Source organism: Dendrobates tinctorius, unplaced genomic scaffold (genome assembly GCF_039654945.1).
Source record: "Dendrobates tinctorius isolate UK_male_01 unplaced genomic scaffold, ASM3965494v1 ptg000098l, whole genome shotgun sequence".
Lineage (NCBI taxonomy): Eukaryota > Metazoa > Chordata > Amphibia > Anura > Dendrobatidae > Dendrobates > Dendrobates tinctorius.
In genome coordinates, this window is record NW_027361766.1 from 25789070 (window position 1) to 25813341 (window position 24272).

The 24272-nt window shown below is 46.6% G+C and overlaps 1 protein-coding gene across 1 annotated transcript in view; it reads left to right on the forward strand.

Annotated features, from left to right (window-relative positions):
• The first annotated feature begins 14392 nt into the window (after positions 1-14392).
• DYRK3 (dual specificity tyrosine phosphorylation regulated kinase 3) overlaps positions 14393-24272 on the forward strand; it is a 56158-nt gene continuing 46278 nt past the window's right edge. The window contains exon 1 of the mRNA XM_073587260.1: positions 14393-14808. Within this exon, the coding sequence (XP_073443361.1) occupies positions 14766-14808 (43 nt within the window). The 5' untranslated portion in view covers positions 14393-14765. The remainder of the gene's footprint in view (positions 14809-24272) is intronic.

Consider the following 24272-nt stretch of genomic DNA (forward strand, 5'->3'; position numbering starts at 1 on the left):
GCACAACAGCAGCTTGGATAGAGAGCCAGGACTCAAGTGAGGAGTCCCCGAGAGAGGCTACAGCTGTCGGCCGTGCAAGTAAGGTTCTTGGGAACATCTGACAGGAGGAACTTCAGAGTAACTTAGTACTGGAGTACTTCATTCAAACAAACGCTAGGGAAGGAGACTGCACAGCCCGTCTGCTGATAGAGAACCCCTGAGTTGCTTCCAGGCTAGCCTGCTCCGTTACCATCTGTAATCAGGACCCTGGACTGCAGTTATCAAGTAAAGGTACAGAAATTGCACCCCGCTGTGTCTTGTCTGCTTCCTACCCTTACGGCACTGCTACATCACTGTGCCATCCACCTCTACACTGCCCTGGGACTATAGCTTCACCTGTGGGGAGCTTTTACCCCCTTGCTGCACCCTACCATCAGTCCCAGCGGATCTGCATGCAGCTTTGGCTTAACACCTCCCTTGCCTAGCACCACAGGTGGCATCACGAACTATTCCATTTCATTAACTACATTCCCCCATTACTTGGGTGCCCAGGGCCACGGACCGGGTCACCGCTGCTGTGACACATCCCACTGACACCGGCCAGGTACCGAGTACCCCACAGCCCTGGGAGGGCGACTCATACTCTTAGCACATTGGTATTGTGTTGGGGGTATAGGTCTGTACCTCTCCTTTATGGGTGGATGGTCTCCAGTGGGGATATGATATTGAACCCCTTTTGCCTGCCCAAAATCTAGTGGGTGTTTGCTGAATACCCACTCATACTCTTGTGTCACTCTGTAAACCCCATTTTTCTGGTAGGATGGCGTAGAGTCAGTTCCCACCTGCAGTTGCTGGCACCACTCCTCCATCTGCTCCACAGGGCCATTGTCCCCCACCTGATCAGATGAGACCATGGGCTCTGCTGCCTGCAAAGAGTTGTTATTGACAGTGAGCAGCTTAGCAACTGTGGCGTACCGAGGTATCATGGCCTCCTCCTCTCCACAATTCAAAAGGCTTACAGGTACTCTCCCCTTTCGTACGTCAACCACCCCTCTGGCTGTCAGGACAGTGGGCCTGCTATCGGATTATACTGGTTCAACCAATGCCTGGTAATCTCTCCCTCTAAGACCTATAGCTGCCTGACACCAAACCAACATTTCACATCTGGGGGGTATTGCAATGGAGAAGGGGTCACTCACTCTGACACTGCCAATTTCTCCGCCAGAGAGTTCTACCTGTTGTCTTTGCATCAGGGCTCTGATCTCCTTCTGCAGGACTCGTTGTCACTGGAACCAGCAGTCTCATCCACCTGTTGCAACAAGACAATAACCTCGGACAGACAGTTTTCAATTACATTTGTTCCAAGAGTCTTCATGGGATTACATTCGCGTCGATCAATATCAACAACTATCAGACCTTGAGATTTTAGCTCTACCCGACCCACTTTAACAGTAATTTCTTTACATCCTATCTGCGGAAAAGACTGACCATTACTGGCAACTACTGTCAGTTCATCAGTTGGGCCACGGGTAAGTTCTTAATCAGCCCAATATCTCTTATAAAGAATGTACGGCATAGTGGACACCTGGGAGCCAGTGTCCAGCAAAGCGTTCATGAGGATGCCGTCAATCACCACAGGAAGGATTGGTCTCCCTCCCACATACTTGGCTCGCCAGTTCCTTGGGCCTTGCGGTCCTACTCCTGGGGGTTGGCCCTCTGCCCCAGGGGTTGCTCGTTTAAAGGGCAATATCTTACAAGATGACCGGCCTTGTAGCAGCAACGACAGATGGGACGTCCGTCCTGGTCATAGCGATCGTTGTTCCTCCCTCGAAGTGGCGGGGCTCTCCTCCTCCGGAGCCACGGGACATCCTCTGGACTAGAAGCAAGCTGGATCTTTTCCTTGGAGGACATCTGCAGGGACTGCACTGTTTTGGTAAGTGCAGCTATCCCTTTGGTCAACTCCTGGACCTGAAGACGTAGCTCCTCAGTTGGATCTTTATCCAGAGTTTGTGCATCAGCCTCTACCGGGATGAAAGGAAAAGATGTTGCTTCCTGATGGTAGGTGATCGCTGGGCGCCTATGGGGCGCTGGCCGGCTGTCAGTGGATTCCTGCAGTACCCGAATAGCCCTGTCCTTAAAATCAACAAAGTCCAGATCAGGGTTTTGCAGGGTTATGATACGCAACTGTCCTCGGTGGGTACTGGATAGGAGTCCTTCAATGAACTGCTCCTTTAACAGCTTATCCTCGTTCTTCACACTATCAGGATCAACTAGCTTAACTGCTCACAGTACCTCCTGCAGGTTGAGAGCATAGTCCCTTATACTGTCCTGCGCCCTCTGTTTACAGCCAAAGAACCTCATCTTGATTTCAGCTGCAGTGCGAGTGTCAAAGGTGCTTCTCAGCTTGACCAGGATCTATGCAACAGTCTCTTTATCAGTGTCTTGCCAGGCTTTCACTTCTCTCTGCGCTGCACCCGTTAGCTGTCCAATCAGAATATTCACTTTCTGGCTCTCAGTCAGAGGGTATACTTTAAACAAACTGCACAGTCTCTCTTTAAATTCACACAGGGTATGTGACTCACCCGAGTACTGCGGTAGCCAGGCCGCTCCCGGTATGTAGGGCATAGACAGCCGCATTATGGGGACCGCTGCGGCGGGCGCTCCTCCTTGCGGCACGGCCGGGTTGGCGTGGACATTCTCCTCCTCCCCCCTAGTTAACGTTAGCCATGGCCGGGGGTTGTGTGAGCTCACCGGCGGCCGCTTCGCAGGCCCGATGCTCCGGGCTGTAGTCCTCAGCTCCTCTTCTCGTGCACTGTCCTCTCTTCCTGCGCGGCACTTCACTTCTTCGCGCTCTGTGGCAGGCTCCGCCCATGAATGCCTGCCTCTTCTTCCCGCGCGCCAAACAGCGCGGCAATGGCGGCAATTGGCGCCAATTTCACACAGTCTTTTACACAAACACAGTCTATGGCACACAGGACCTGGGGGGTACTGGGCTCCGAAATCCTGTTTGTGACGCAAAATTGGGTCGCCCTCCCAGGGCTGTGGGATACTTGGTACTGGGCCAGTATCAGTGGGATGTGTCACAGCAGCAGTGACCCGGACCGTGGCCCTGGGCACCCAAGTACTTGAAAGATGTGAATGATGGAATGTAGTTAGATGAATAGTTTGTGACGCCACCTGTGGTGTTCGGCAAGGGAGGTGTTAAGCCAACGCTGCATGCAGAGCCGCTGGGACTGATGGTTTGGTGTAGCAAAGATGTAAAAGCTCCCCACAGGTGAAGCTATAGTCCCAGGGCAGTGTAGATGTGGTTGGCATGGAGATGAAGCAGTGCCGGAAAGGTAGGAAGCAGACAAGACACAGCGGGGTCCAATTTCTGTACCTTTACTTGATAACTGCAGTCCAGGGTCCTGATTACAGATGGTATTGGAGCAGGCTTGCCTGGAAGCAATTCAGGGATTCTCTCTCTGCAGACGGGCTGTGCAGTCTCCTTACTAGCGCTTGTTTGCGGGATCTCCAGTACCGAGTTACACTGAAGTTCTTCCTGTCAGATGTTCCCAAGAACCTCACTTGCACGGCAGACAGCTGTAGCCTATCTCGGGGACTCCTCTCTCCTGAGTCCCGGCTCTCTATCCAAGCTGCTGTTGTGCCCTCAAGTCTTAGATGGGAGTAGGGCATTTACAGCCTCCTACTCCTCTGGTGTCTGTTGCAGGACCGTTAGTATCTGTACAACCGCGGAGACCAGGCTCCAGTTCATGCGCTCTCTCCAGAGATGAGCTCTTCCTCTCAGCTCTATCTCAGCGCTCCTTCCACACGTCTGCACATTTCACCCTCCGCAGACTAACTAACCACCCCTTCCTCTTGGCCCTCAGAGAGCACTCCTCCCCTTAATCCCGGTTCAGAGTTCCCTCTGCTGGCCTGGAGTGGAACTGTGTTGCATGCATAGATTGACTGCGAGAGAGACCCATCATTGCCTCCAAGCCTGGCATTACCCTCCCCTGGAGGAAGGCAAAGCCACTGTGGCGACCATACTCCTTGGGGCGCCACATAAGTCTATCTTCTTTGGCGAAGAGACCCACTTACAGTATGTTTTAGACTCCATGATAGCCATAGATTGAGTAATCAGACTACAGATGCAATGTAAGAAGCTCTTGTATGTAACCCACTATAGGAATCAGGTCTCGGGCACTACACTATGCTGCTCTTAGATTGGGAAGCATAAACCTGGCAATGGATTTCCTTTTAATAATTAGATTGAGGCTAAGGCTCTATAGTGGCATAGGGTCACACACAAGTCTTGTTACAATTGGAGTGGTACAGTATTTGCTAAATATACTACTAGAATTTTTTAGTAAACCCTCTTGATAAGTTTCACTCCTGTGGCTTTTAATTCAGTGAGAAACTATAAATCTTATTTTCTCAATGACAAGAAGGAACTAGAAAAAACTGGTGCATGCCTACCATTTTTGATGGATTTTGAATCTTGTACACCCCACTAGGTCCCATAATGGGTACTACCCATTGCATCTGTGGCTTTTAGGGTCTTAAAAACTTAGGCTTAGTTGGTGAATTCTAAGTAAAAATGAGCCCAAATATCATATTTTGTTCAGTAGAAGCCTAAAGCAGCTAACAATGATCATCTGTCGCTCTGGTGGACACAACCTGGTCATGTCTTTCATCACATTCATTTGATGTGATGTCAAATTTTTACAGTGGAAATGGGATCCTAAACTTAAAGCTCCTGTACACATTAGACAAATGTGGGCTGGATCTGCTGAATATCGATGGGTTCGGTGACACTGAAATGTGTAGGATGAGCTGGCCAACTGATGGTCAGGAGAGATGGTGATCAAACGTGTCTGATTTCAGCCTGGAGATGTAATTCTTCTCCTAGAGACAACCCTCTGGCTGACGTGTCCCTTGGTGGCTTTCTCAGTGAACCTATGACCTATCCTGTGCATGGGAGAATCGGCTGGGACTGCTGTCGGCTGAACGATCCGTCGAAGCATCGTTTTGGCCGACAGCAATCTAATGTGTATGGGGGCTTTAGACTTGAGATATCAACTGCTTGACAAAATTTTTGTTAATTTAACCTTTTTCTGAAATAACAACCCAAATTCAGCAAATTTCAAATGATGATGCTCTCGGTGACTGGGCACATGGTCCGATACACTGCTGTGGTAAACAGGCCTGTACCGAACTGGTTGTACTCAATTTCACTATTGCATATGTAAATGGGTTAAGTAAGAAATGTTCATTGTTGTATTTATTACTCTTTGCTAACTGATATTGCCACATGTTCACATGTACTACCTCATGTATGATATGGTACTGATACCCCTTCTGAGTATTACCATTGTTTTGTCTTCATGATTTATTGTATTATTGCTTTTGCTTGCACAACGGTGTGATGTTTACTGCATTTCATGTTTGTCATTGATAGTACAGGGAAAGCGTAGTTCTCTTGGTTGGACACTAGAGGGGGGCACTCTAGTATACAGAACAGTTAGGGGATAGGGTTAAGTGTAGGAGGGGCTGCCGGGAGTTAAGATTAGAGTAGAAAGGAAGTTAGTTAAGACGGGGCAAGTGTGCCCGAAGTGTCCACATGGGGTATAGCCCCAGGACGGCTCGGCAGCTATGCAATGTTAAGCAGTGACAGCCCAAATTATCCACGGCCACTGGACATCATTACAGTGGGCCAGTACAGGAGAGAGATGTGGTGACTCATAGCTTGGGCGAACGCCTTTATGGCGGAAGTCGGATGGATTGAGGGACAGAAAGATGCTGGAGCTTTGCAGGAAGCGGTACAGACAGGTCGGATGCTTTTCCAGAGGCAGCCAAACCGGGTGGCGGATGATTTGAGGTCTGGGGCGAAACAGGAAGGAGGAATTGTCATCATGGCGATGTTAGGCCAGGAAAAAGTTGGAAAGCAGTCTAATGCAGTCCGGTCCAGATGTGTGCCGTATGGAAGCCTCAGCTAAGTAGGGAGAGCTGAGGAAACAAGTAAAGATGGATGTGTAACCTATGATGTGCCAACTGTGGCTACATTGTGTGAAGTTAACAGTAAAGAAACCGTTCGAGTTACTCTGGACTGTGTCTCAATCACTGGGAACCACCTCGGAGAAGGGCCATCGTCGCTTGGGAAGAGCCCAAGGGGACCCGAACCTGGAGACGTAGGTACGCTGAATAGAGGATTGCAGTTTTCTGTGAGGGAAGGCCGGGACACAGATGCTTCAGTGTCTCTGGTCACGACTATAGTCCTGGCCACCCCTTACACATACATACGGGTAATATTCACAAACCAATGTATAGGAGAAAGGTGACTTAGTGGTTAGTCACCAATGACTATGAGGGCATGTGGGAAAACATAACTGCCCTATGTAAAGAAGTATTTGCTCTAATCAGACAATGACAGAGTTGGGGGAAGGAATTTAGGCATTCTTGGCTGCGAGTTACTTACTCCTCCAAGTTCTCAAATTTTTGTGCATGTGATCGTTGACTAAGGTTGTCCCAGTGTTCATGGATCATTGGACAACAAAAGTGGACATCTGCCTAAACTGCAAAATCACACATTATCAGCCAAACCTGTGCCTTCATGTTGTATGAAGTGTAACATGGAGGTGGATGTATGTAAACAGTAACATAGAAAAATAGTGTGTAAAAATCAGAGAGACAACAGAATATTGGTCTAAGGGGCTGACTATTTTCTTTTCTATGGAAAAGGTAATTAGTCCCATAATCAAAAAATCAGAGACTATTAATTGTCACAAGATCCCGTTGACTCATGACCTATACAGTCTCGCTTCTTAGTTGGATCACCACTTTGACATGAAATTACACACAGCTTATGGACAGTTTAATGGCAGATTATCAGTTTGATGATGTAAGTTTCTCTCACTATGGGATCAGGAGACTGTTGCCATCTATCCTGAGTTAGCTTACAGATGACACCCATCAATTAGCTGCATTGCTAACCTCTCGCACTTGTGTGGATCTAACCTCCAAATGTTAGGAAGCAGTAGGATACTATTTGAGTTTTCTTTTGCCCCAAGGGTAGAGTCCACACAAAGGGCTACCAAATAACTGTCCTTGTCAGCTACACTATTCTTCTGTCTAGGTGTGGCCCATTCATCAACTGAACTGGTGGGGAATATCATGGAAAACATTTATTTCAAAGGTATGCCATCCTCTAACCATAGGTGTCTCAAGCCCTAGTTTCACTCCACACCTGGAGAAACCACCCTGGGGCACGCAGCTTAAATTTTCATACAAGCCCCCTCTAGGTAGATGGGACACCTGTAGGTTTTGGAGCTGGTGGAAGGAAGATCAGTAAAGTATTATTCTGAGATTTTAACATTATTCTGGGACATTATAGGAAAAACTGACGCATTGTGTTATGCCCTTCGAGGGTGGCTTTTATCTTTGGTGTTCTTTAAATGACAATAACTACCCCTTGGACTTTGAACTGGGCATGATAGTGTGTGTTCCTTTAACTTTATAAAATCTTGAAATCACTTGCAATTTCCAAGTAGTCATACGCTCCATTATTCTATGTTATTCAATAAACCATGGAATAAATGACATTATACTGTCCTCCAACCAGAAAACCAGTATAAAAGTATATACACTTCATATAACTTATAACTTCCATAACTGTATATTTTAAAGATGTCTTCTTTTTACGTAAAGATATGACGTGAATAAATATATCGAATTTGAGCAAAGCCTGACAAGTGATGAATGTGGAGGCCATAAACCGGTAAGTGCATAAGTCAGGAGCTACAATAATACCATTCTCGAAGAAACAGACGAGAACAATCTGTACAGAAGAAACTTGGCCATGACGTCTTTGGCAGTCCTGAGGAATCCTGTTCCAGAAGACAGTTGTGTGTGACAGAAATTCCAGCTACAAAGCAAAAATTATCTTCTGTAAAAAATGTTACAAAAGGGGCGAACTTATAGGGGAATAAAGCAAAGTGAAGAGAGAGGCACAATCACTGATCACTGGAGTATTTCAGTCTGCAAACAGCCTCAAGAGAGAAAGAGGACATGAACTCTAGTGTGGCCTATGTGAGGAAGCCATCGTGAAAGCTAACATTGCCCTTTAGAGGACCTTACCACATGACTTAAAGGGAGTCTGTCACCCCATTTTCTTGAGTATCAGCTGCCGGTACCGCCATCAGGGGCTTATCTACAGCATTCTGTAATGCTGAACCTGGGTTTGAGCAGAAAAAGTAAATTAATGTGCATGCAAAATGTAATTGCATATGAACACATGACCTTTACACAGAGAAAACCAAAAGCAAAACACAAAACAAATATCCTGGAATAAAAAAGTTAAAAAAATATATTGCAAAAATTGCATGAAGGTAGTAATAATAGTAATAATAAGGGTATTTAGTTAACATAATTTTGATCAAAATAATGTAGAAGCCATCCCGCCATGTCACGGCAACCCTTGTGGGACAGTCCTAACTCTTGTATTTAAAACCTTTCCACTTGTCAAGTGACGTAAATGTGAACAAGGACAGAGGGACTGAACCACCAGTAATAGTATAGGCCAGACAGGATGGATTTTCCAACTCAGAAACAGGGCGGTCACACTCTTATATGCACAGAATGCACAATGAAACAAATGAGAAACTGGGTTTGAGCAGAAAAAGTAAATTAATGTGCATGCAAAATGTAATTGCATATGAACACATGACCTTTACACAGAGAAAACCAAAAGCAAAACACAAAACAAATATCCTGGAATAAAAAAGTAAAAAAATATATTGCAAAAATTGCATGAAGGTAGTAATAATAGTAATAATAAGGGTATTTAGTTAACATAATTTTGATCAAAATAATGCAGAAGCCATCCCGCCACGTCACGGCAACCCTTGTGGGACAGTCCTAACTCTTGTATTTAAAACCTTTCCACTTGTCAAGTGACGTAAATGTGAACAAGGACAGAGGGACTGAACCACCAGTAATAGTATAGGCCAGACAGGATGGATTTTCCAACTCAGAAACAGGGCGGTCACACTCTTATATGCACAGAATGCACAATGAAACAAATGAGAAACTGGGTTTGAGCAGAAAAAGTAAATTAATGTGCATGCAAAATGTAATTGCATATGAACACATGACCTTTACACAGAGAAAACCAAAAGCAAAACACAAAACAAATATCCTGGAATAAAAAAGTTAAAAAAATATATTGCAAAAATTGCATGAAGGTAGTAATAATAGTAATAATAAGGGTATTTAGTTAACATAATTTTGATCAAAATAATGTAGAAGCCATCCCGCCACGTCACGGCAACCCTTGTGGGACAGTCCTAACTCTTGTATTTAAAACCTTTCCACTTGTCAAGTGACGTAAATGTGAACAAGGACAGAGGGACTGAACCACCAGTAATAGTATAGGCCAGACAGGATGGATTTTCCAACTCAGAAACAGGGCGGTCACACCCTTATATGCACAGAATGCACAAAGAAACAAATGAGAAACTGGGTTTGAGCAGAAAAAGTAAATTAATGTGCATGCAAAATGTAATTGCATATGAACACATGACCATTCTGTAATGCTGTAGATAAGCCCCCGATTTAACCTGAAAGATAAGAAAAAGGAGTTATATTACAAGCACCCAGGGGCTGTACGGTCTTGGTCCGATGGGTGTTGCGGTCCGGCACCTCGCATCTTCTAATGGTGACGTCCTCTTCTTTGCTGCCTGTTGTGACTCCGGCGCAGGCGCACTGCTCTGCCCTGATGAGGGCAGAGCAGAATACTGCAGTGCGCAGGCGCCGGACCTCTCTGACCTGGTCCGGCGCCTGCGCACTGTAGGACTCTGCTCTGCCCTCAACATGGCAGAGCAGTGCGCCTGAGCCACGACAGGCAGCATAGAAGAGGACATCACCGTTAGAAGATGGGAGGCGCCAGACCGCGACACCCATCGGACCAAATCCGGGCCCAGACCGCCCCTGGGTGAGTGTGACGTTTCAGGAGCAGACAACGTCTAAGAGTGGACCCTCTGGGTCGTGGAACTGGAGCCCCTGGGCCGAGCACGCCAGGTGATGACCGACCCCTATACAGGGATTGTTAGGGGCAGAACCGCAGAGGTCAGAACCGCGACAGCCGGTACCAAGCGGGGCGGCTCACAGGAGGCACGGATGGGTGTATGGGAATTGGGTACCAGGAGCACAAGGAGTGTACACGGAAGTGCGCAAACTACAGATAGTGCGAGACAGGTAGCTGTGAGCACGTATGGCGTATAGCGAGTAATACGTCCGGAGGTAAACAAAGCAGGACGCGTGCCAGGAGCACGACAGAGTACTAAATGGAGCAGCAGTCGTGCCAGGAGGTGTTACAGAGCACAGGGACAGAGAGTACCAGGAGGTATGACAGAGCAAGGGACTGAGACAGGATACTAGAGTGTGCCAAGAGGCACTACAGAGCATGAAGCAACGTAAAAGTTCAGAGCAAGTGCTAGGAGCACAATAGAATACCAGACAGAGCAGAGGACCTGAGAACAGCGCACGGCCTGACTGGGATTAAGCAGACCCAGCCAGAAAGCACAACAATAAACAGGCACCTCCCATAGGGGAGGATGGCCTGATATAGCACATGACCACTACAGCTCCCGGGTCAGTTCCTCCATTACCATAGAGGAGACTGACCCGGAGACAGCACTGACAGGAGCATGCAAGCGCAAACTGACAGGGAGGAGGAGACCCTAGGACGGGAGCTGCGCGTGTGCACCGACGGAGGCCCCGGAGGGACCGCCGTACCGGAAGGAGTGACGTCGGGACCGAAGCCCCGCCTCCTGGTGAGCGCAGCATGACAGTGAGTATAATATAACTCGTTTTTCTTCTTTCAGGTTACATCTGGGGCTTATCTACAGCATTACAGAATGCTGTAGATAAGCCCCTGATGGCGGTGCAGGCAGCTGATAGGCGAAAAATAGGGTGGCAGATTCCCTTTAAGCCGGTCATACACATTAGATGGCTGTCAGCAGAATGATGCCATGTGTATCATACACAAGAGTGCCCAATCGGCTGAACGCCTATGGGAAAGCCGCCAGCTGACATAAACAATGTGAGTTGCCATGAGACCACTTGCGTGTGATTTGCTGACCAGCTGCTCTTCCTTATTCTCTCAATGTTCAGTGAAATACTCCAGACCCTCCGTCATTGGGAGAAGCCGTAAAAAAAGCTGGTTGGCTTGTGAACAAGTTCGAAGATGGCACGAGTGGCCATGTGATGATGATTACTGGAACCAGCAAGCTGAGCTGAATCCTGATGGTGGGTATATTACACGCTGTTAGGATCTTGTAGGCTTCATTTACGTCTTCACACTGTGACCCCACTATACTGCCCAGTCTATAATGTTGTCCCTCCGCACATTCCCCCTTTCTACACACTTTAATCTACTTGTCGTCCCCTCAGTTTTCCCATGCTCTCTATACTCTCCCCCACTAGTCAATATATGGTGACCCCTCACACTCCACTCCAACCCCAATGTTTACTCACACATTTCTTCCCCCATACTGTCCCCACATATTTCTTCCCCCATACTGTACCCTCACACTTTTCTCCCATGATACTGTCCCTATACACACTAATAAAATTCCCACCATACTGGCCCCCCCCAATAAAACTCCTATGCAAACCTGGCTCCATTGGAGCGCTTACCTCATCGCTGACCGATCGTCCTCCTTCTCTGTGGCGCAGGAATGATGTTAGCAACATGATCATGTCACTGCTTCTGTCACCCTAACCCCGTAAATAACCCACCCTCCCCCGATATGCCCCTTCCTTGTTAATTCATAATTAAATGTGTTCATAATTTGTTATATGCTGTAGCCCCTGTTCCGCACTGAGACCTTTCCTCAAATTGAGGGGCCTGAGTGCTCAGCATATACTCCTACATACACACAGTGGTGTATGGGTTTATTGAAAGGTCTGTGGATCACCTCTCTTAGAGCAGCCGAGCCCTTCTGCCACAGCTTCTATCTGTGGAGGTTTTCTGCCAGGAACCATCAACCACAGTGCTGATCTGGGGGCTCCACACCTGCATTTGCCTTTCCTCTGTAGAACTGAGAAGTCAGTGGCAATGAGTCAGTATGAAAGTAAGAAACTGGGATATATCTTAGCACATCAGTCTGCTTCTTTCTCCACCAGGACCGATCAGTCAGTCTCACTTCATGGGTAAAATCGATCTTCGGAAACTGCAGACTTCTCCATTACTGAGATGACAGTTGGTGCTCATAAAGTTCTATGGAGAACTGTGACTGTCATTTCAGGAGACCTTCCAGCAGAATGTCTGTGTCCTGTCTGGCTCCCCTTGCCATAGAGCCTGTGAAAACGTCTTCTTAACGTGAGAAGATATATGACAAAGTGACTTATTTTCATGTGAATTATTGAGCCATGAAATAAAAAGGAAGACACAGCAAATATCCGTTAGCAGGTCACAAGGACTTCAGTTATAGTCTGCAACCATGGAGACACATTCAGCATACGAGCTGCAGGGCATAAAACGGCAGAGTGTTAATAAAGAGGATTTATAGAAAGTCTTTTTATTTTTGTGATGTTGACATACATGAGGTATTGGGATGCGATCTAGTACCGCCGATGGCAGTGCGGACCGCAGGTGACAGGCAGGGCCTCCCCATCACCTCTACCCCACTCCTGCCACCGCTACTCTCCTTCCTGCCACCTCTGCCCCCACTCCTTCCACCTCTACTCTCCTTCCTGCCACCTCTGCCCCCCCATCATGCCTGCCCCATTCCTGCCACCGCTACTCTCCCTCCTGCCACCTCTGCCCTCCCTCCTGCCACCACTACTCTCCTTCCTGCCACCTCTGCCCCACTCCTGCCACCGCTACTCTCCCTCCTGCCACCTCTGCCCTCCATCCCCTTCACCTCTGCCCTCCATCCCCATCACCTCTGCCATCCCTCCGGCCACCTCTGCTGTTGTGAATTCTCTTTCTGGCCTCCCTCTGGTTATTACTGAAGGTAGTGGAGCTGGTCAGATTGACAGAGGGGTTGCGAGTTCTCTTTCTAGGCTCCCTCTGGTGGTTACTGGAGGTAGTGGAGCTGATCTGATTGACAGAGGCTTGCCACCTGATAAAGAGGAAGACGATTGGAGATCTGGGGTTTCAGATTGGGATTTAAGACAGCCGACTCCCTCTATCCCTGCTGGTGATTTTCTTCCTGTGCCTTCAGAGGTCTGATGTCTCCTGCTCTGTCCCTGCATGATTCGGCTAAGTGATTCATTTGCTTTTCTGTTTGCATTTGATCTGGTTTTGGCTATCTCTGCTTTGTGCGGGTCAGCCAGCTCCGACTAGGGCTGTGCTGGATCACCGCCCATATGTTACTGCTTGTGCCAGTTTGTTTTGTCCCGTTATATTGGTCTCTTTTTGCTTTGCTTACAGAAATTACCAGAGTGCTGATATAGTGGGGGAGAAGTCGTGCGACTTCAGTGTTTTTTGTGCATCAGATGTGTTGGACTTTTTTGCAGGGTTTTTTGCGTGATTGCAGACAGTGTCTTTCCTTTCCTGTCTAGTCAGTGTGGGCCCCATCGTTTGCTCAGTCTATTTTCCTACCTGCGTTTGTGTTTTCATCTTGTCTCATCGACAATATATGTTTGGGGGCTATCTATTCCTTTGGGGTCTGCTCTGGGGCACTTTAGATTTCCCCTTTCTTGCTTTAGGCTTAGTTAGCTCTCCGGCTGTGTCGAGGCGTCTAGGATCATCGTAGGAACGCTCCACGGCTACTGCCAGTTGTGTGGATAGGATCAGAGGTCTGCAATCCGCTTAGTTACCAACCTCTCTGGATTTCTGTGGCTTAGCCTGGGCCTGCTATCCTCCTCCGTGACCAAGTTATAACACTCTGCTCCCCCTCCCCTCTGCACCCCCTCCCCATCACCACTGCCCCCCATCACCTCTGCCCCCTCTCCTGCCACCTCTGCCCTCCCTCCCCATCACCTCTACCCTCCATCCTGCCACCTCTGCCCTCCCTCCCCATCACCTCTACCCTCCATCCTGCCACCTCTGCCCTCCCTCCCCATCACCTCTACCCTCCATCCTGCCACCTATGCCCTCCCTCCCCATCACCTCTACCCTCCATCCTGCCACCTCTGCCCTCCCTCCCCATCACCTCTACCCTCCATCCTGCCACCTCTGGCCTCCCTCCCCATCACCTCTACCCTCCATCCTGCCACCTCTGCCCTCCCTCCCCATCACCTCTACCCTCCATCCTGCCACCTATGCCCTCCCTCCCCATCACGTGCCTCTCTGCAGCTCTGTGAGTCGCGTCAGTCTGCCTAGCAACTAAACCGGGCAGATTGACAGTGCGGTCAGTGGGCGGGATCAGCACGTGACTCTTCCGACCACCTAATGCTGGCATTCCCATAGGGGTTTCGGCCGCCCCCATGAACGTGTTTTGCAGCAGAGCGGCTTCCTCTGTCCCGGAGCTGCAGCCCCATATCCGCTCCTCCACGGACGTCACCGCTTCCTGTAACTTCCCCTCCGCTACCACAGCAGGCGAAACTCTGTACACCGCTCGCCCCGCCCCTTTACAACAAGCTCCAATCCTAGACACCAGCAATTTTACTAGCTGGAAACGCCCACTGCCATGACTCCGCCCCCGGCCTCAGTCTAGGGCTGTGAATCGATCGCCAGTCTCCTTGTGTGTACAGATCCAGAGCTGCGGAGCGCCTGTCCTGTGTCCCGCACATGAGCCGGAGCCGCGCCCGGGGATGGATTGCACAGAGCCCTCAGCTCTCCCCTCCAGCTGGCAGCCATGATGATCCTGACAAGGAAGCCCGAGGGGCCCATCACAGCAGGTAGAGTGGGGTCTCATGGTGGGGTACGTGCTCTGCAGAGCCAGCTCGGGCATTGTAGAAGCTTGTGGAAGAAGCACTTCCTCTCATCAGTCCATCAAAGGAATCTGATCAATGCTCAGATCCGTCAGATATCTCATAGATCTGCTCAGATCCGTCAGATATCACATAGATCTGCTCGGATCCATGGGGTATCTCATAGATCTGCTCAGATCTGTCAGATATCGCGTAGATCTGCTCAGATCTGTCAGATATCGCGTAGATCTGCTCAGAGCTGTCAGATATCGCGTAGATCTGCTCAGATCTGTCAGATATCGCGTAGATCTGCTCAGATCTGTCAGATATCGCGTAGATCTGCTCAGATCTGTCAGATATCGCGTAGATCTGCTCAGATCTGTCAGATATCGCGTAGATCTGCTCAGATCTGTCAGATATCGCGTAGATCTGCTCAGATCTGTCAGATATCGCGTAGATCTGCCCAGAACCGTCAGATATCGCGTAGATCTGCTCAGTTCCATGGGGTATCGCGTAGATCTGCTCACAATCGTTCCCGATTTACCAAGCGTTAAGCCCACTAATGCCCCATACTGACTCTGGTTGGACATCCTGTGTGTTCACCACCATCTATCATTCTGTTTAACATACGCGATACGTTTCCGTTTGGTCATTACTGTGAATTCTTCCCATTGGTCTGGTATAATCGCCATTATTGGGTGACCGCAGCGGGTACATGAGGCCTTTCGCTGTACACACGGTCTCTGATACAAGCAGCCATAGCCTTATCTGTGGGTACCAGCGTATCGCTCGGCTGACTGTACTCAGTGATAGCACATGGGCTTGTCCTAATAACGCTTGCCGGATGGAGTCGCTTGATGCCTACAATGCAGTGATGCTGCTAATCCTTTGTTTTATGGAGGATTAGGATAATCCTGTTATGTCCATAACAGCCAATACTTCGCATTATCCATAATAGCATGTTTAATATTCCCGTATATGGTGGCAGAACGGAATTACTAGCCCATGATGTGTAGAACGGGTGAGAATTAATAATATGAAAATGGGTCTAAGCAGAAGATATTTAAAGGGCCGATGTAAGCCGAGTGCCGGAATGGCTTGCCATGTGTCTGCCGGTGAGCAGCTGGCACACAGATGCCAATGTCGGCTTCCAGAAAAAGTCCCGTCCAAGAGGTACCAGTGCCATCCTCCAACCACGAGAGTCAGGAGAACGGACTGTAACCATTCTGCATTTTTATATGTGGAGTCATGTGCGGATGTTTAATTAACCCCAATGTTACCTTAGGATTGCGTGTAGGAATTCTTAGGATTTTTTCCTAATATAAGCATCCTCCGAGAACACGGCACGTCGGGCACGATGCATCATTTCTGTGTGGTTACGTCTTTTTCTTGTTTTGTGGTATTCGTTGCCCTTTTTGTGTGATACGTTCCCCAAAGTGGTTCATGAACTCTGCGCAGAATCGAAAAACGCTCTTTTGGATTTAGCCTTCCTGTCTGGAGACTTTTTATCTCAGGTTTTACTAATACGTTGCCAAATTTTGGCCAAAATACGAGTACATCAAATCACTCCAGGTGGTTGTGGGTTGAGAGAACCTAGAGAATATCTCCTCCAAAATTTTGTGACACTTTTTTAAAAAGTCACAATTGATGAATCGGCTGGAAACCCTGAACTCTCCCCACAGTGATGAACATAAACGTAAAATAAGGCAAACGCCTATAAAATAGACGTTAAGAAAGGCGCAAATGATAAAAAAGGCAAAAAATGCTAAAAAGTAAATAAAGAAAAGCTGTAAATGTAATAATGAACGGTCCCTTGTCTTGTGCATGGCAGTCCTGCCCCTCCTGTAGAATAATGTATCGGTGACTTGGGCTTTAGGCTAACAGGTAGGTTTGCAATAAGTGGATGGATTTTCCAACTTGCGAACCTTGAGGTTTGGATTTTGACGCATCAGCCGTCTTCATACTTGGCATCCAAATGTACCCTGACCTGTACTTCCAGAGAGGTTTTCCCGCTGGTTGCCATTTACCAGTTTATAGTGCCAGGTCAACAAGGACTTATACTAATCTGCCTTTATCCTCTTCCCTTAGATGCTCTGTTTCCGTCACCTAGTAGTTTGTCGTGTCTCCAAGTACCGTTCAGAGCGTGCCCACGGGTTTTGTGTGTGCCGTGTGCTTTTATGTAGGGGTATCCGCTTCTCCTTGTTAACCTGTATACACTCTCCATTCTTTGCATGCATAGAGGACGCACAGATGGCGGGGACAATGCTCTGCACTCTAGTGCATAATGTGTAGGTACTTGAAAAACAGCATTGTCTGTCTCCCATCAGCTCTTGTCACACCGGTGTCTCGCCCGCGTGAGAATGCAACGTGCAGAGGAACGAGCACTTGGCCACTTCTTCTTTCCTCTGCGCTGACATCTCTTCCTTGAAGTAACAAGATTTAGTTTCATTACACCTCAAGAGCATTTCTTACAGAAGTAAAGAAGATCTTCAGCAAATTGGAATCCTTGTTTTATCCTCCTCTGTTAGGGGTTAATTTTGTTCAGCCATTCGTGTTTCAGGGAAAGCTCCTCTCACCTTTGGGTCACAGTGCCTCTCATTGCCGGAGGCTGCCATGCAGGGATGGAGCTGTTTCATGACTGACACTTGTCTTAGATTGGGGCCCGTCGGGTTCTGCCGCAGTCTTTGCCCGCTTCTATACTACATGTGGTTTTTCAGGACGACCAAAGTGATCGGTTATTAATCAATTCCATTACAAATTTCCCCAAAGTTTTGGATTCTGGCTACTTTTAGTGGAATACAGTATTTTCAAGGCTAGGAAGGTGTTAAACAAGGGGTTATCTTCTTTTTCGGACACTTGTTTTTACACATGTATTTTTGAGGCTTTTTGTTTCCAGCACATTCAACTTTGATGAAGCCTGTGGTGGTAAAAAAAAAATCATCTTAAAGAAGTAATACAAACTCTCTCTCATCCCACCATCCGAATGAGCTCACTGACTGCTATTCAGATAACTCATTCTGCAGCGAGCAATAGACAGTGCATCGCAGAGGAAGTAGAACACAAATGGTGTAAGATGTTTAAGGAATCCCAATTACAAAATGAATTTCTAGCCAAGAACATGCATTTTTAAAAAAAAAAGTCTTGCATAATTAGATAGGTTAGTGTATGTATGTATGTGCATACATACCGTATATGTGTGTATATAATATATATATATATGGTATATAATGTGCATATAAATATGCATGTGTGCGTGTTTATATATGTCTGTGTATATATGTATGTGTCTATATTTGCAACTTGTGTCTGTATATATCTACATTTGTGATTGTGTGTGTGTGTATATATATGTGTGTGCATGTGTGTGTGTGTATATCTATATTTGTGATTGTGTGTGTGTGTGTGTGTGTGTGTGTGTGTATATATATATATATATATATATATATATATACACACACAACTTTTTGTTCCTCCATTTATTAAAGTAGAGCATGCTGGACGTCTCTTCACCCCAGTCAGGGCACTTCGTGTCACAGTGCATTTTAGAAGCTTTGCTCCTCTATCAGGACCTAGAAGCGGGTGCTAACGGTGCCTGATTGTTTTTCTCCGAGTTGTGAGGCTGTTGGTTTCGGCTCGTATGACACTTCTGACGGGAATGTTGTCTAACCTTCATTAGTTTAGATTATAGCCGGTAACTTTTCTTCCTTCCGCATGTAGGACGTTTGGATGATGCGTCTGACATTTGTGTCTATTGTGTTGATGGCAATGAGGTCATCGGACAGTGGTTGCTACAATAGGAATGTAGAGAGAAGCAGCCTTCATTTCCGGGATTATTGCAGTCTCGGTCACAGGCTCTCAGAGGATATCTGTGCGCCTCCGGGGTAATTTAGATGTGAATAGAGGGTGAGCGAGGCCACATGAGGGCTGGTGAGCACCAGTAGACAGGTAGCTTGGGGAGAATGTTGCTGCCATGTGTACTTTCTTAGAGAGCTAGTTATTGGGCCTCTCGATTTGGCCTTTGACATTTAGCAGAGAAATTCAGTAAGGTTTTTGTAATGTCTGTAGCCAATTTGTTGTGAATTTTCATTGGAATTTTGTTTTCTGTCATTAGTTCTTGGCCCCCTTTAGGTGGAAAAGTCTCCCATGAATTTCTATGCCCTTCGATTCTCAGAAACACTAGGCTCCCATGGCTTTTCGTTCAGATGACCGCCATCGCGGAGGGCTCTACCATACACAGGATCGCACGTTCAACCGAGTTTCTCCTGTAATCTCTAGGGGAAAGCCACTGCCAGACATGTCTGCCGGCAGATTATGTCCAGGAGAACAATGAGATCGGCAATCTGAAATTGGACATGCCTAATCAACATTTCACTTGTCAGTCAGTCGGCCTGCGCCCCCATACACATTAAGCTGTCCAACGAACCTGTCGATATTGTTGGGTTCAGCCTACATTTGTCTAATGTGTGTGGGAGCCTATTGTGTATTGTCTAGGTCTATGATTAAGACATTTCTATCAGTAGAAGCTGCCTGATGAGTGGTCAGGTCACTTTTAACCATTTTGCACCCTTTGAAGCCTGAAGAGGTTAAAGGAAGCTCAAAAAGACTAAACATATCTACGTACCATGTCGTTTTGACATTGCAGTAATTTTTGCTCCTCTCTTTATTGCTTTTTCTGGCGGGTGTGCACATACCCTAGAGGAAACACTTAGCACTAGAAGAGCTCAGGGACTTTCTGCCGTAGGATAAGTCACTTCTTCATGTTTCGGAGCAGCTCCAGTCATCTGTAAGTTCTCCTGTCCTGCAGCTTGGCTGCAAAGTGGTGCACCACAAAGCACACAATGTGACTGCCAATTGCTGGAGCCCATGGCAAGTAAATCTAATCTGTGTCCTGGTACAGTACTCGCTACTGCTTTCCAGACTTCCTTAAAATAAAGCAACTCAACATAAGCTTCTGGAATTTGGTTTCCTTGGTCAGGCAACCACACACATCCCCAAGACCCACCATGTGTCCTGTTAAACTTTGGGGGTTGCTGGCATTGTAATTGGAGGAGACTGGTGGAACCTAATTTGGTAGTTGACTGGACAAAAATTGGTCTGGCGGATGGTAGAGTGCCAGCCATAATGGTTAGTGGCAGAGCAGTAATGCTCTTCAGGTGCCTTTTATGATGTGTGCCGGGCTAGTTCACACTTCAGTGTAACCGTATAACCCCTGAACATCAAATTCCATTGCCGTGTTCTGTTGAAGACCTTGAATTAACTGCAGAGAACCCTTGCCCCTTTGGGATGGATTCGGAGGGGGCTGAGAACCTGGTTTCATCAATAAACTTTTATATGAAAACCCATCAACCTATTTCCAATTTCTAGTGTTAGGCTAAGTGCACACGCTGCGGATTGGTCTGCGGTTTTCCCTGCGGTTTATCATCTCTACAATGGAGGAGATGGTAAACCGCAGCAGAATCCGCAGAAAAGAATTGACATGTCAATTCTTTCTGCGGATTCAAAACTGCAGCTTTTCCGCAGTTAAAAATCCGCAGCATGTGCACAGCAGAATGTAAATCCCATAAGATAACATGCTACTGTACACTGTCTGCAGAACTGCTGCAGTCAAAACCGCAGCGGAACCGCAGCAAAAACCGCAGCGTGTGCACATAGCCTTAGAAGAGAACTGTGAGTGACAACTTGTCAACGCCGATAGGTTTGGAAATGTATGGGACTTCATATAATTTAGCGAGACATGAGATTTTTGTCTTCTATTTCTGGAGGATATCCTATAGTTTTCCTTCTGTTTAACTGGGGATTACAAATACTTGAGTTTCTTTGACTGATTCCTGTAAGGATGTGGCCTTACTAAGGCCTGTTTCACACATCCGTTTGTCACCATCAGTCAAAATCCGCCGTTTTGCAAAAAAACAACGGATCCGCCATTTTTCTTGGCGGATCCGTTTTTTTCCCCATTGACTTGCATTATAGGTGGACCTTGATGGATGGTCATCCGTTGTATCAGTTTTTTGCGTATCCGCCAAAATTTTGGCGTCCGCTGACATGCCTGGACGGACGATGCAACGTTTTTTCCCTGGCCGGATCCATATTCTTCACATTTGCTGGAGCTTTAACCCTAAATTCATTCTTTCGTTCTCTCTCTCTCTCTCTCTCTGTCTCTCTCTCTCTCTCTCTCTCTCTCTCTCTCTCTCTCTCCTTTGAAACCCCCGAGATCACTGGCTCGCACATTATCGCGCTGTTGCACTCCCATGTTCGAATTCTCCCGCTGCTGACATCACCCGAGATCGCTGATATCGTGGGAGATGGCTGACTCTCACGCTGTTGGATTCCCACGAGATCGCGGGAGATCGCCGACTCTCGCGCTGTTGAATTCCCCCGAGATCGCGGGAGATCGCAGAATCATGCGATATCGCGGCGATGCTTGGTAACCCCATAGATCGCTATGTGGCCGCGGTCCCTTTAAATGAAGACGCGTTCCACCTTGCACGGATCCGTGGTCCGCTGTCATCCGTTCTTCTCTCTACGTCGGCGGATCAGTTTTCTTCTACTTTGGCGGATTTCAGCTGACCGCCGTCAGCGGACGTGTGAAAGAGGCTTAAGTGGCGTGAAAAATGCAATTCCTCCATCGCTTGTTTGGGGGGATTTGTTTTTTTTATGGCAATGTGATTCTTTAGGTCAGTGCGATTACTGCAATGCCACACTAATTATTTTTTATATTTTAATTATTTTGTTAGTTTTTTTGAACAGAGGTTAAATAAATTGGTGCTCTCCGCAGGAAGAAACTTTACTCTTTAGCTCCATTGTCAATGGCCTCTATCCCTGCTAAACCAGTTCTCTTGCTTTGCACTGATGAGGAGCAAAGCCTTGAAACATGTGGCTGTAAATAGGAGATTTGGCTGTATATCTAAAGTCATGTTGCAAGGCCTTTTAAAGGGACTCTGTCAGCACAGAATGACTATGTAAACCAAGTACAAACGCTCGGTGCACCATGGTGTGGCTAAACCTTTAAGAGCACCTTCCCACCTGCTTTGTGCTGAAGGAGTCCATGTAAACGGTCAATATTGGCTTTTAGGCTTGCCAACTCTATTAGATGGCCCCAGACACCTTGCTAACTTTCTTTGTGAAGAGGCTATTTGCATATTTAATTTCCCAGGGGAGCATTACATCACCTATGTTTCCATACCCCACCTTTGTGCTCTTCACGAGGAGAACCTTTACCCCATAGACAGTTAGTGGATGAGATGAGTTTATCGCTATACCTGGTACTTTAGACTGTTTCAGATTGCCTTTAAAATCCCTCATATTTGAGATATGTGGGGACTTGGCCTAAAAAAAACAAAACAAAATGCATTTTATGTAAAAAAAAAAAAAAAATGTTGTAACCGTGACGGTTTTCCAGGTTCATTTTCGTAGAATCACAAGTGGATTGAGTCGCTGTCTTTTCTTCCTTCTGTTTTGCTGATCCCGGCTTTGGGTTGTCTTGACAGTCGGTGAGCGCTCTCGATCAGTCTGGATTTGGATGTCGGCGCTGGATTATTTATGACCTCACTCTTTGTTGTCTGACACAAGCATTTTTTTTTAATACGAAAAGGCTTGAAATCCTGGAAGACGGATAAAGAAGTTCTAAGAACTGGATCACATTACGCAGCCGCCCCGGGGCCTGAATGTGGGAATTCATCGTTTGTGCTTCCACACATTTGCAGGAACATCAACCAGGCAAAAACAACATTGCTCATTGCCGCTTTTTAAGTGTTTGACTCTTTTTATTTGGAAACTTAGGCTTTTGAAACTTCCAGATCCGATAATTGCTGGTTTATTCTGTTATTATGCTGTCACTGACAGCTGTGGATTACACCTTGGTCTTGTGCCATTCTTGTAACCTATTGTTTTTGGTAATTACTTAATTCCTGAAATAAACGTTTGTAGCCCCTCTAAAGTATATATTTAATAGTAAGTCCCCTCCATTATAAATAAAACTTCTCCAACAATCTAATAATCTGTAACTCCATACAGGATATAATCTATAAGACAACTGTGAGAGATGAGCCCTCACTTATTTTTGTGGGGGTATTTTTTTCTAACATTTTGCACTATGAAGCGCTGTCAGTTTTATTTGTATTTTTTAAATACAATGCCGGATATAATGGGATCACCCAGCAGGTAAAGGTCTAATTTTTAATGACCATTGTATCAGTACCATAATAATGGCAAACTACTGGGGCAGTCCAAGCAAAGGCCCACAAATGGCAGGCGTGCCCCAGTTTGCCACGTTATGTTTATTGCACTAGCACTTTATTCATTCTATACTATGTGACACTATCTGCTGTAGTCTAGCATCTTCACATTTAGGCTGTGTTCACACACACCGTTTTTTTTCGTGTTTTTTTTCCCGCGGATTTACCAAAAAATCCGTTCAAAAAACGCTTAAAAGAAGCTTCCCATTCATTTTAATGCATTTTGCACTTTTTGTGCATATTGATGCGTTTTTTTTTCCGCGAAAAAAACGCAGCATGCTCATTAACTTCGCGGAAAATTCCGCATTTCTAGCTATTTTCTATGTGGCTGGGGACGCACGGAAAAAATCGCGGCAAAAACCGCACGTTTTCTGGGAAGGAGTCCGGTTTTTATGCAGAAATTTTTTGCATATGTGTGCACATAGCCTAAATGTTGTTGATTACCTATTTTGCTTAACATTATACCACTAGTGAGAGATATTTTGTGTCCTTTTTCACACACTTCTGAGCACCCAATATATATTTCTTCACGTGGGCCTTAATATATTCCTTAGCTTTGCATATTTTTATTTTATTATATATGCTGTTGAACACATTATTTGAAGGCACAGAAATCTGCTTTATAATTATCACTTTCATCAGTCTCTGCACTTAAAGGGGTTGTCCACTACTAGGACTACCCCTTCTTGATCAAAATGTTTGGCGCCGATAAAGTAATAAAGCCAGTACTCACCTCCCGTGCTGGCGCCATTCCAGCGGTGGCTCAGGTTCACAAGTACGATTTGCCATTTGAACAAAGCAGCTCTCTGATTTGATTTGCAAAAGAAGTGCCTGTACCGGGGACGTCCTTTTGATGTCCATATGCACTACTAAGACATTTGGTGAGGGGTTGTATCCAGGAGACCACACCTATAAAGCGGTTATCTAGGAATTTGCTTATTTTCTCCTTTGGGGCTAAAAAATGTACATGCAGGTAGCTGTTAAATACCTGCCTGTTGTACCTGCGATCGATCACTTGCCAGCTTAGAGCAGTCACTGACCATTCCTGCAATACTCCTGCTTTCGGTGATGTCACTTCGACAGAGCAGAACCTTCTCTTTTGCTCTTTTCTCTCAGTGGGGGGTTCTCTGGCGATGTCATGCTGATTGACAGACGGCCACTTCCCTTCTGCATAATTGCGAATCAGCATGACATCAGCAGTGACACCCTGTCGACAGA